The sequence below is a fragment of the Tribolium castaneum genome, chromosome 1 (genome assembly GCF_031307605.1).
Source record: "Tribolium castaneum strain GA2 chromosome 1, icTriCast1.1, whole genome shotgun sequence".
Taxonomy (NCBI): domain Eukaryota; kingdom Metazoa; phylum Arthropoda; class Insecta; order Coleoptera; family Tenebrionidae; genus Tribolium; species Tribolium castaneum.
Window position 1 is genome coordinate 24,048,711 of NC_087394.1, and position 13,166 is coordinate 24,061,876.

Below are 13,166 nucleotides of genomic sequence, written 5' to 3' on the forward strand. Positions count from 1 at the left end.
TTAAAAAGATGCGGTTTTCCGCCTTACAACCTGCAGTTTTTGCGAAAATTTGATGCGAATAATTTGGACACCATCCAAGTGGTGGTCCCCTACGGCTACTCCGGCGAGTATTTCCCCCAGCGCCCCCGTGACATAATTCCAATTGAGGCCAAAAGAAGTAATTCGACTAAAACCGGCAATTAGGTGTCGGATTTCCGGTTCTAGTCTGGTTGTCATGTGCGAAATATTGTAGCTTTGGAGAAATAAAGGTCTTTGACTTGGTGTACGCTGATTTTTGCGGACTTTCTATACGAAATGCATCGTCGAGATTAAAAAAATGCATAATTTAGGAGAGGTAACGATCCATGAGTGATTATCTTGGAAATTTGCTAACTAATTAATGAAGACTTTCGGAGAATTCAGTCGTAATGAGATTTGTTCTGCGACCGATTGATTTGATTTTTTCTAATTGGAGTAATTGCATAATTAGAATTATTAAAAAATCGAAGAAGTGTTTGGCTCGTTACGGGACAGGAGCTGCAATTATTCGTGCATTAAGTGTTTTAAATTTGATTTAAATATTTTTTATTAGAATTGTTTTTGCGGTCTGGATTCGGCTGGACGTTTCATCAACAATTAAAATACCGCCTTTCACATTTTTTGCATAATGTTTATTATTATTCTTTCTAATTCAATTTTAAACGTTCATTATTTTTTTGTTTGATTAGTCAAAAGAGCTGAACTTTCTACACATGTAAAATAGCACACTCAAATTATTTTAATATATTTAACATTTCAAATAAAATTTCGATAAACCACAGAACAAATTTTCCAAATGACGTGTGAGTGTGCATAGGGAAAAATAAAAATTTTGAATTTTTTTAATAATTTGCATAAACCATAAAAAATATTGTCATAAAGCTGCTATAATATCTAGTAGGTATTTTATGCAATAACCATTTAAAGGCTGTTAAAACAGTCGTATTCATTACGTCACTTGCCTACAACTCGTACTGTAATTTTCATACTCGTGTCTTAATTGTCATTAAATATGAGCTGTATACATAATTTTTTCTATGGTCCAGTCGGTCATAATAAAAGAAACAATTTTTTTTTGGCAGATTAATTTTTAAATGTCAAACTTCTGTCAAATACTCAAAGCAATTGAATAATAATTGCGTGTTACATTTCCATTGGTCGCGAGTCCTGTGATTGTCATCATAACGCATTCTGATTGGTCATTTGTATCATAATAAAACGTTTGTACGAGAATAGAAAAAATTATTTTTTATTATATAAAACACACAAAATAATGATAATCACACAAAAATCACTGTTTGCTTTTAAATACTTTATTATTTTTTTTCAGAATTTTGATACAATTCTTATAATAAATATTAATTAATTACATTATTAATAGCAATAAAATAGTTATTATTAAAGTTCGCATACACACCCGAGAGCTTTAAGCATTTTCGCATGAGTGAAAACCAAACGTGTTTTAAATTAATTAATTTAATTTAATTTTTTAATTTAATTTAATTAATTTTTTTTTAATTATTTTTTTAATTTATTTTAAATTTTAAATTTAATGGTGTTTTAAATTAAATTTAAAACACGTTGATATGGTAAACATGTTTTAAAATAGTGTTTATAATCTAGGATTCAGATATTAAAAAGAAGGCTTAAAATGTTACTAACAAAAAATATATTAAAATGTTTATTATTTAAAATTTTATTATTTCTAGTGCTTAAATAATGCTTTAAGGAAAAAAAAAACCTGTTATTACTTCAAAATTACGTTTACTTGAATTTTTTCATAGAATAATAAATACATACAATTTCGAAAGTGTTCATACAAAAAGTTCAGAGCTGTTTGAACTACCACATCATTTAGTAACACATATAGATTTTTTCATACAAATTTTTGAAGCAATAAATAGTATGTACAAGGTGTGTTAAAATGATTTTCATCTAATCGTCTTAGGCGACTTGATGTCCCGACTTGAATAACAAATTAACGCGAGTTTGCATTAATATAAATGAAAAAAAGAAATTCCTAGAATCCTTTAAAACTCCTCTTAAATAATTTCTATAAATACACATTTCTTGTTCATGTGTTTACAGTGTATACAGAATTTACACTAGCGGGATGGTTCTGTAATACTTACGCTGATTTCTGTGCAATTATTACTTTTTGACACACAGTAAAAATAACCATTAAAGTTTTTCTGGATTATTTTGAAATAAAAGAGTGATGTTCACGGTGAATCTGCTAAAATTAAGTATTTTTTACTTTATCTCTCAGAAACTATTTAGAGAACCTATGCTATTAAATACTTTATATTTTTTCCATATGCATGTGATTTTTTTCTTACAGTTTCTTAAAAAATACAATGCAATCATTTGAATTTTTAATAATTAAGGTAAACAGTTTTTTTTTCTTTGTGATTGATAAGCTAATGTAAACTAAAGAAAAAAATGTATCCTCTTTAATATTACTGTTCGAAATTATATTAATTTTTATCTTTTCTGAAACAATTGAAGTCATGTTATAGGAAAAAAATCTTAAAAACAATATTATTAGCGTCAAAATTACGTTTGTTTACATTTTTAATTATTTTCTGTGTTAGTGATTACTTTTTTGAGAAATCTTTTGCACAAAAAAATTTAGTCATCAATTGTTTCCAAAATAATATTGAAAGTCATATTTTTTGCAACGAGTTATCATTAATTAATTAATGCACAGCAAAAAATATAAAATTTTATTTAATATACCAAACGTTGAATTTTGTATGATTATTAGTTTTGAAGATATAGAAAAAATATAGATACTTATACTTTTAGCAACCTCATTTTTGATACTATTTAACCAAAAGCTTTTTTATTTTATTTATAGTATAAAGTAGAGTACAGAGCATTGAGACATAGACACAAATAAAAAATTAATAAAATTATAAGAAAACAATAGAAAAAAATATTTGAAAAATGACTAACAGAAAAAAAGTAATACCATAACTAATTGTTTTAGTAGTCATTTTATCAACTTCACAACGAAAAAAATTACTGAAGAGTTTTTAATTCATACAATTTAATGAAATTTTTTTAAATGTAAATCAAATCAAATATAAATCACCGTTTAGCAGATAATCAAGAAAATACGAAATAAAAAATTAAGTGATTATTTACCTTGCAAAGTAGGTATCATTCAGGATGTTTATTAAGAACACATAATCTAAGGTACTGACATTACTACCTTAGGTGATCGTAGGATTTAATTTCTATTTTGGACTTGGTAAAAGTTAAAAAACGTGTACAATTATTTGGTAGTGGATTTTAAAATGATTAATGGATCGCGGTGGTCCAAAAACATGATATTAGATGAGTAGAAAGTTCAAGTGCTTTGATTGATTTAAATAAATTTGCATTAAAAAAACCAAAACAAAAAGACCCAAAAACAGGATTCGGCTTTGAAAATAAAGAAAATCTTTGCGAAGCGAAACGAAACCGGAGAATCCAATTGTTGTTACCCTTCACTTCTTTTCCGAATTGCTCTAAAAATCAATTGCATAATTAACATAATCTGTTTGTAGTCGATAGCCAAGCGTACATTCACTCATTGTGTATTGGAAAGGTAAGCACCGTGTAAAAAAATAATAAATTGTAACACCGCACAATTATATAACTCGATTGCAACAGGAAGTACGGAAGCAATCTTCTTTTTATCCAAGGAATATTAAAGCACTTCCTGCAAATTCCAATTAAAATTATTCTAGTTCACGGAAATGTTACATAACGCGTGCTCAAAGGGCCCCAGCCCTTGGAAATCCTTCCAAAAAAATTCGAAAAAATGGGGAATGGGCAGTGCACCCCCCATTTTTTCCATCACCTCGCCCAAACACCCAGAGAGAGCGAATTTTACCCATCGCTTCCTTCAATGGAACGTCGCCCCCTTATTACTATAAAAGCCCGCTTTTGCCAAGTCACTATCAGTCCAGCCGTCGTCCCATACGCACTCGCATCATGAAGATAATAGCTTGGGTAAGGTCAGATCTCATGGGTGTGATGGGTCTAATTGTTGCAGTTCTTTTGGTGCCTCGCTGCCATCGTCGCTAAGGTCACAGCTGGAGGACATGGGGGCCACCATCACGTCAAGTTCATTATTCCGTACCATCACAAGACCATCAAGCACACCCATACCATCCACAAGACCATACACCACAAGCATGAGGGTGGTGGTGGTGGTCATGGGTTGGGACACAGCCATGGGGGAGTTCCCAAAGGATGGCACTAAAGCAACTTTTTCCCTTTGTGATATTCTTCGTTGTTTGAGGAAGGGCGAAGCAGACAGGGCTCTGTAATGCTTGCTTTTCAACCAGATTACCTTCTAGTATTATTGCTTTGTTTTTGTTATTGTTTTGTTTTGTTTTGTTTTGTTGTTTTTGTATATAGTTTTTACTAATCACTCTGTAGTACCTACCAACTGTGTTTCTTCTCAACTGTCGTACAAATTATTTTGTATTTTATGTACCTACTAATAATTAAACGAATTAGAGAGTTTGAAACGGTTTTATTTCGAATTCATGCTCCAGTAGAATCGTCTTCAATTTCCATACAAAAATTTAAATAGCAAGGAACTAATCGTATTTTCTGCTAATTATAATTTTGTTTGTGGTTTCTCAAGCTTTCTTTTTATAAACAGAGAGTGAAAAATAAATAAATAATAGATTCATATAATTTCAGTTGCTCTTCTACAAATGTACAGTTTTGTACAAAGCGAGTTTGCTGAAAGTATTTTTTATCATATCTTAAAATACTAGCTGCACAGATATCAGAGTTTTCTATTAAGTGTTTTATTCTTTCTTTGTACATGTATTTTTCAGAAATTTACTGATGTTCCTTATAATAAGTGTTAATTGAAAATACTGATATTATTACAATTTTATAATTATAGTGTCATTCTAAAACTTATGCATAAATAGATTTTTGATACAAATTTTTTAAAAAAATTGTTGCTAGTTCTAAAATTTTTACTTATGATTAGTTTTGGGGGCTAATGACGTTTTTTTACGAAATTTTTGAACAAAACAATATTTACGCATCACTTTTCTACTCAAAGAACATAATAAAAAATATTTTTTGCAGAAAGTAAATGTAGAAAAAAATTCACATGCATACGAGGTGAATCTGCTAAAAATATTTTTCACTAGATGTCAAAAACAAATAGTTGCACACAAGTCAATGATGCTTGTGATTAAATATTTTATATTACTTTTGTTTATACAAGTGATATTTTACAGACTTTTTCTATCCTTCCACATAATAAAAATTACTTAATTAAAAATATTAACATCAATAAAAATAAAATATGAAAATATTAATTAATTGATAATTAATATTTTATTATTTCTAGTTTTATTCAAAAACAACTATGCTTAAGTGGTGTTTTAGATCAAAATATTCTTATAAAAAATATGGTAATTTCAATGATTCGTTGATTTTTATTTTCAGCTTCTTTAGAAAATTTTACTTGCATTAACTGCATGCCTTATTTCAAATCATTTTGACAAAATATCTGTGGTTATATTATACTGCATATTTTATGTTGCGCTTTTTATAACAACTTCTTTTATAATTCTTTTATAATACACATTAGGATATTACGTTATACAATTTAAGCAACCGGTTGCCATATTGTATCACTTATCACAGGCCCTTTAATTTTGAATAAATTTAGATCAAAAGTCGTTTATTAAAATTACCCAAAAAATTAAAAAAATAAATAAACTGCAAACATATCAACCCACATAGCACACTTTTTTCTTGGATTTAAACCAAGTACTTTTATCAGAATTCGCCAAAAAAAAGTAGGCAACTTTCCTCTACCATATCTTTAATTTCAGAAACCTGTCCAGAAAATACCAAGCGACATTTTTTTACGGATTTCTTCCACAAAGCAATTAAAGATCGGTTGTTCAAGGTTATACGAGAAATAAGAATTTGTGCAGCTTCGTAATAGTAATTAATTAATTATTTTTACTTACATATAAAATTAAAAAAATATATGAAAAAATTCACAGGCATAGAAAATAATACAAAGTATTTAATAGTAATCATAGAATTCTGTGTGATTACCTGTTTACTTATAAGTCTTTTTCTACTCTTGTTATACTTTAATTGATTAGATAATAAACTTTTAAAAATATCTCTACATTTTGTAAAAAACTGTAAATTTTCGTTATGGTGTGTTGAAAAAGTAGTGTATGCTGCTCATATTTAAGACAGTTAAGACACTTGCCTAATTATTGTAATTTTCGTCATAAAATACTAAAAAAATAATAACTAATTTTCTCTCCACCGAAATTGTGAAATAAAATTGATAATCTGATGTTCTGAAAAGTCGACTGATGTTGAGAAAAGTGCAAAATGGTTGAATTTTTTTCAATTGCGACACAGCTTTCAGAACGTTTCCAACGATGTAATTTTTTTAAATCACAAAACCGTTAAAAAAGGATATGTAACTAAAATTTTTTGTTAGGATCAACGTCCTTCATACAGTGAAAAGTTTTGACAAATAACACCGCTAGGGTTGTAATAAGAAAAAATCTTTCTTTTCTAATTCTGCATCGAATGATACTCTGAGGTTTTTATTTTGCTGAACATATAGGATAACAGATATAACACTATTAATCCTATGTTCAATTTTAAAAAATTCTAATAAATGTATTGAGAATCCTTAGATCTTCTGCATTATATGGTAAAGAATTTATTTTGCTGAACATTATCTAACACACATAACAGTATTAATTGTATTATCCTGTGTTCAGTTTTAACAAGTTCATGCAAACAGTTTCATAGGAACGCCTTTGTCCAGCGGAATAAAAACTCAGTGTACAAAAATAAACAGAAATTGCTATTTGAAATGAGCAAAAAAATGCACTGATATTAAAGTTTAAGAAGTTTGAAAATAAATTGTAATTCACATCAAACTTAAGTTTATAAGTCTGTTGGACCTTGTTCAAGACGTACATACTAATAATGTTATCAAGAAACCACGGTATATATTTTTTATTAATTTTTTAAATAAAAGGTGTAAAACTGATATTTTTGGTTTTTGTTTTTTTTATTCAATTTTGACATTATAAAATGACATTATTGATTCCATAGTAACACGCATAAATAGTGATTTATTCACTAATGAATTAAAACGGTTTTAATTCACTAGTGATTTAAAAATTATTCCACTATTGATTTAAATAACTTTAATGAATACCAACAAATACTTTTATTTAAAATAAATGTTACAATTACTGAGGCTACTGAAATGTACACCATATCTATCAATAATAGGCAAATTTATATTTTGATTTGATACTGATGTTGATGACGCGGAAGTACGTGTTTCCGAATTTGAGGTGGATTCCTTCTGAATGATTGTTGAAAAATGGTTTATGATTTTCCTTGAAATTTCAATTTTATTATTAAGGGAATCTTCTATATATCCTTCCACAACGCTATTTGAACGCCATCCTCCGTATCTCTTTACACTGCTAAATCGGCTCCAGAGTCTGCCAGTAAAGTTGCACTTGAACGTCTAAAGCTATGTCCGGTATATTCTTCTGGATTTGAAAGACAAAGAAATCGTGCAATTTTTTCGAGAAATTTTGAAATAGTATTTATCCCAACTGGTTGCACTGTGCATTTCTGTTTACGGTAATTGATAAACAACCGTTTGTGTAAAGTACTCTCGGGTCGTAGTTTTCTGTACTTGCGAAAAACGTCAATGGCAGGAATAGAGTTACTTCCATTGATGATAGTAAATGTTCTTGGCTTATAAGTCTTCGTGTCAGGAATATTGACCACAATTACGTTGCCTCGATCATCGACGTCATCAACTGACATGGCAACTAATTCTCCAATTCTACAGCCTCCAAAAACTCCCACAATTAGAACCACTTTTTGCAGTAAATATTCATCATCTGAAGCAGTGTCTAAAAACTTTTCCATTTCTTCGAAGCTGAAGACTTTAGATATCTTTGGTCTGTGCCCTACAGAGTGTTGTTATAAGAAAGCAGATACCTGATGAAATCTACAACAATTATTTATTATTTCAAAACTTATTATAAACAATATAATCCTCACAAACCTGCTTATATCGATATTTTCTTTAACAGATAACATTTTCTTCAGTTGGGAATAATACGCCCACAATGACGAAGATTTTGCATTTTTGGATCATTCAGATATATAAGCCAAAATTATTCTCTCGTCTACTCCCTTTGCATCCTTCCGCTTCCTCCATTCACAAAAATTTGAATACTCTTTTTCGTATAATTGTTTAGATTTTGCTGGCACCACTTTATTTATAGCTTCTGAAGCTTCTTGAATGACCAATTCAGGCAGGAAAACCTGGTTTTCCTCTTTAAAATCGCTGATTCTAGCCATTTTTTCCATACGCGTTACAATTCTCGCACTTTTGCAAATAAATAAACAACTCGTTGTTATGGAAATTTGATTCGCATGTGATATGATTTGTATAGACCGAACGGTTAATTTTAACATTTTCTTGCATTTTTTGGTAAATTTTGGTCAAAATTGAATAAAAAAATATATACGACACGTGAATTAAACCTATTAATTTGCTCGAAGAATTAATCCACTCGCTTGCGCTCGTGGTATTAAATTTTCTTCTCGCAAATAAACAATGGTTTAATTCACTTATTGTATAATATTTATTACCGTATTCCCTAAACCAATTTAGGGACATGTTCGAAGCTAGAAAGGCATCCTAATGAGCACTAAAAAAATATAGCATGCCATTAAAAAATATTATGTTGACGTCATACTTTTTTGGGACACGCTGTATAATCAAAAAATATTTTCCTGAAATACGTCCCAGAGTATAAATCACGTCTACGTCTAAGTCCAACTTTACTAATAACTAAGCTACAGAAGACGGGAGCTGATTTGGGTCAGCCTGTAGATGTTTTTGTTTATTATTTAGGTTGGTTCATTCGCGTTGTTAACGCCCAATTTTTTTCAATTTTTGGGGCAGAGTGAAAGTATACTTTTAGCAGACCCACACTATAGATTTTGAGAACTGAGAGCATGCCTTGTAATTTTGATAAAATTATAGGTAGTCTCAATCTCGCTTCTTCGTTTAATCGAATGAATAATAAACCGTTTTTTGAAAATGCTTTCGCCTCGGGCTTTCCGATAATAATTCATTATTGAAATTTTATCCAAAACCAAAAGTTTCCACCTAATTGAAATTTCTCGTCGGGCAATCGCCCCAATCCCGACTTATTAAGATTTCGTTGTGCCTGAACCAACATCCCGAAATAAATCACGCGCAAAGGCGCCGATCTCAATCTAACCCACCATCATGTACCACCAGAATTATAACTTATCGTCTACATTACCAATGATACCGCACATATATCAGCCATTCGCTCCCCAATTACTATCATTTCTCCCCGGATCATACTCGCCCGATTTACATAATCACTATTTATTATAATGTGTATAAATGCTATCTAATTAGCCGCGTCTAATTTATCTTTACTTTATAATCATGGGAATGGACGACCGAAAGGGCCACAATCGTGTGATAAAGAAACATTAAAGGGGCCGGAATTCCTGAAATTGAAACGCTCATTGAACAAACAACAAGCACTTGTGACCACCTAATTGACGCACGAACGCTCATCAGAGCTCTACGAGGAACAAACAACCCTGAGCCAAGAAATTACACGGTAATCACACGAAACCAAACCAAAAAAACGAACCTCAACATACCGAGTGTTTCAGTTTGGTGTTCGCACCTTTGTAATCATTTAAAAAAAGTATAACAAACCTTAATTATACAGGCTGTTCTGTCTTTACTGCACATTATAATTATATTTAATGATAGGGTCTGTTCAATAAAAATATTTTCAACATGGCGGCACTTCCGGTTATACCGGAAGTCAGTATCAGCATTCTTATTTTAAATGAAAAAATATGTTTTTTACAGCGTTTTTCGATTACTCAAGTTATTTCAAAGAGATTTTTATCAGCTCTCCCTATATCTATAAATTTAGTCGTTTCGGAAATACAGAGTGTATCAGAAATACGTGTGTTAATATTACCACGTAATACAACTCATCAAATACAACAACTTTTCTATACAGGTGCTCAAAAACTGGCGCACCAACTCAGTGGTACGTTATTGGGAAGCAAGTGCAGATTACGGGAAGAATGTTGAAAAAATTCCTAAAGTCATATTTTAAAAAATCTGAAGCTACAAACTTATTGTGTTAACTTTTTTAGTTTTCATTATTTTTTAATGTTTTTATGCTTCACACAAGGTAATCGTTCCCTAACAAAACGATGAATAATTATTTTTAACTTTTCTATCAGACTTTAGCAGTTTCTTTAATTTAAAAAATTAAAATTCATCAAAAAAATCATAATGTGTAGATGTGCCAACACTGGGAATTATTTCCTAGGAAACCGTTTCAAAAATAATTTATTTTTATTGTTGATCAAATTCTATTGCGATTATGACTGTTAGACAACGTTGCCACATATCATTTATCTAAAATCCGTTATTTATCAATAACTTTAATACAAATAATTTTTTTACTATTTTTACCTTTATATGTAACCAGTTCTCTACCACACGCCATTGAGTTGGTGCGTCAGTTTTTGAGCACGCTGTATAACGTTTAGCAAAATTTTTATTTATAATTTTCACTATTTTCCTCCTTTCTTTTGTGCAAACAAGCCGGTCAGTGTTTAATAATTAGTTTGTATTTACAGCAACAATTTTCATTGTTGTTTTAAATTGTCTGTTTCTATTAAAACGAAAATAGTTCAGCTCTTTTATTTTTGTACCCATAGGCGCCTACACGTTTCAGTATGTTATCTTTTTCCAAATTTTAAGTAAATTTGCAAATTTTTTATTGAAAAATTACAAATAGAACAGATGTTTTATTTGTTGAGTTCTGTTACCTGTTAAAATTAAAACAAGTATTTCTGATACACTCTGTATATCCCAGTTCAGCTGATAGTAGAATTGCAACAACGCATTTGAATTTTTTGGAATAAAAAATAAAGCACAAATTGGGAGTTTCTGTATAAGAAAACAATTCTGTGTTAAACTAAATCTCAGTGACACAGTTTGAGTTAAGAAAACCCACCATAAACATTCTATCTATACCCCATTTCAATCAAAAAATGCAAATACGTTGTTACAAAATTCTACTATGAACTGAAATGCGATATACAACGTGTTATAAATGATTCTCATCTAGTTAACTTTGAAATTGATTTACAAGTAAAAAAATGTGTCCAACTGTCAGTTGTGAAATTCACAAATTGTCAATTACTGTACAGGAAAATACTTTCATTGTCGAAGCTTATTTCCGAATTGGAGAATGGTAATATTCGGTGTCTAAATGCCTATCATTAATTCTATAAAGAAGCATTTCTAATTTTACATGGGAAATTCAAAAACGTCTAGAATCATTTGAAAACACATTGTACTTAATATTTTTTGACAATTTTTCGTTTTGCACCTTTTACTTCAAAAATCAGTAATTCTTTCATTTTTAAAGTTTTCGAAACTGTATTTGGAGAATCAAAAGAGCAAACCTGTATCTTTCCTTCAGTGTGCTCAAAAATTAGAAAAAGGTTTACAAATTCTAAAATCTTAAAGTTAAGTTCGGACAACTTCTACAGATTTTATTAACTTCCAATTCCAAATATGTGTTACATCCCATATTACAGCATTGTGTTACAATAATAAAATGATTCAATAAAAATTGCGTGATCTACAGCGTGACCCAAGGGTAACCCAAGTGCTACTTGGGATATTGCCATGCCGTTTTCATTGTCCAATAGATATATTTAATAAATTCCACAAACTGAAAATATTTTTATTATACACAGGGTGTAGTATACAGAGTGGTGAACCAAATATTTGTTTCAATAGAGCAGCCTCTATAACATTTTTGCATAATTGGATTCTTCGCAAAAAAACTTTATAAAGGCTTTCATTTCAAAAAAGAGCCAGTCTCAAAACTTTTGACATTGAGCAAATCTATTTTTTGCAAAAACAGATCGATTAGTATTGCGAGAGAAAAGCTCAAAGTTAACATTAGTTACATTTTAAGTTTCATCCCTTATAAATCGCTATCCACCCTTATTTTCAAATTTTAAATGGCACCCTCTACTTTTTGAAACATTTTCGGAAACAGAAAAAATAGTGTATCTAACTGTCAAAGAAAAATTTTGTTGTCAATTTGTTTTTTAATTAACATTTTGAAACATTTTATGTTGGTTTTGAACTCAAAAACGAATCGAAAAAAATCTGCTTTACAGTTAGATAATTTTTTTATCCCCTTTCCAAAAATATTTCATAAAGTTAGAAGTGCTATTTAAAATTTTAAAATAAGAGTGGAGACTTGAGGATGAATGCTAGAGACTAGAGAATGAAATCTAAAACGTACATACTTTATCTTGACTTTGAACTATGTCATCGCATCTCTAATTGCGAATCAAAGGCTACTTGGACTAAAACTGTTAAAAATAAAACTACCTCTAACTAAAAAATCGAATTGATAAAAAAATTTTTCTTTGGCTGTTATTAGATATGATCATTTTTCCCTTTCAGAAAATGTTTCAAAAAGTTGAGAGCGTCATTTAAAATTTTAAAGTAGGGGTGTCTAGCAACTAGGGGATGGAACTTAAAATGTAACTAATGTTAGTTTTTCATTTTTTTCATAATTGTTCACTTAAATAAATTGGCTTCAATCAAAGGCTACTAAGATTAAAATTTTCAAAAAGAATACGAATCGTCAATTTTTTTCTTTTACAGTTAAATGCGCTAATTTTTCCCTTTAAGAAAATGTTTCAAAAAGTAGAGAGCGTCATTTAAAATTTTAAAGTAGGGGTGTCTAGCAACTAGGGGATGGAACTTAAAATGTAACTAATGTTAGTTTTTCAATTTTTTCATAATTTTTCACTTAAATAAATTGGCTTCAATCAAAGGCTACTAAGATTAAAATTTTCAAAAAGAATACGAATCGTCAATTTTTTTCTTTTACAGTTAAATGCGCTAATTTTTCCCTTTCAGAAAATGTTTCAAAAAGTAGAGAGCGTCATTTAAAATTTTAAAGTAGGGGTGTCTAGCAACTAGGGGA

At 29.8% G+C, this 13,166-nt stretch overlaps 1 protein-coding gene across 1 annotated transcript; it reads left to right on the forward strand.

The window, feature by feature from the left end:
* Positions 1-3,873: 3,873 nt before the first annotated feature.
* LOC103314862 (transcription factor MafA-like) lies at positions 3,874-4,544 on the forward strand. The gene is made up of 2 exons (XM_008201979.3): positions 3,874-4,020; positions 4,064-4,544. Exons 1-2 carry the CDS (start codon positions 4,003-4,005, stop codon positions 4,271-4,273), a joined length of 228 nt encoding a protein of 75 aa, XP_008200201.1. The 5' UTR covers positions 3,874-4,002; the 3' UTR covers positions 4,274-4,544.
* The last annotated feature ends 8,622 nt before the right edge of the window (positions 4,545-13,166 follow it).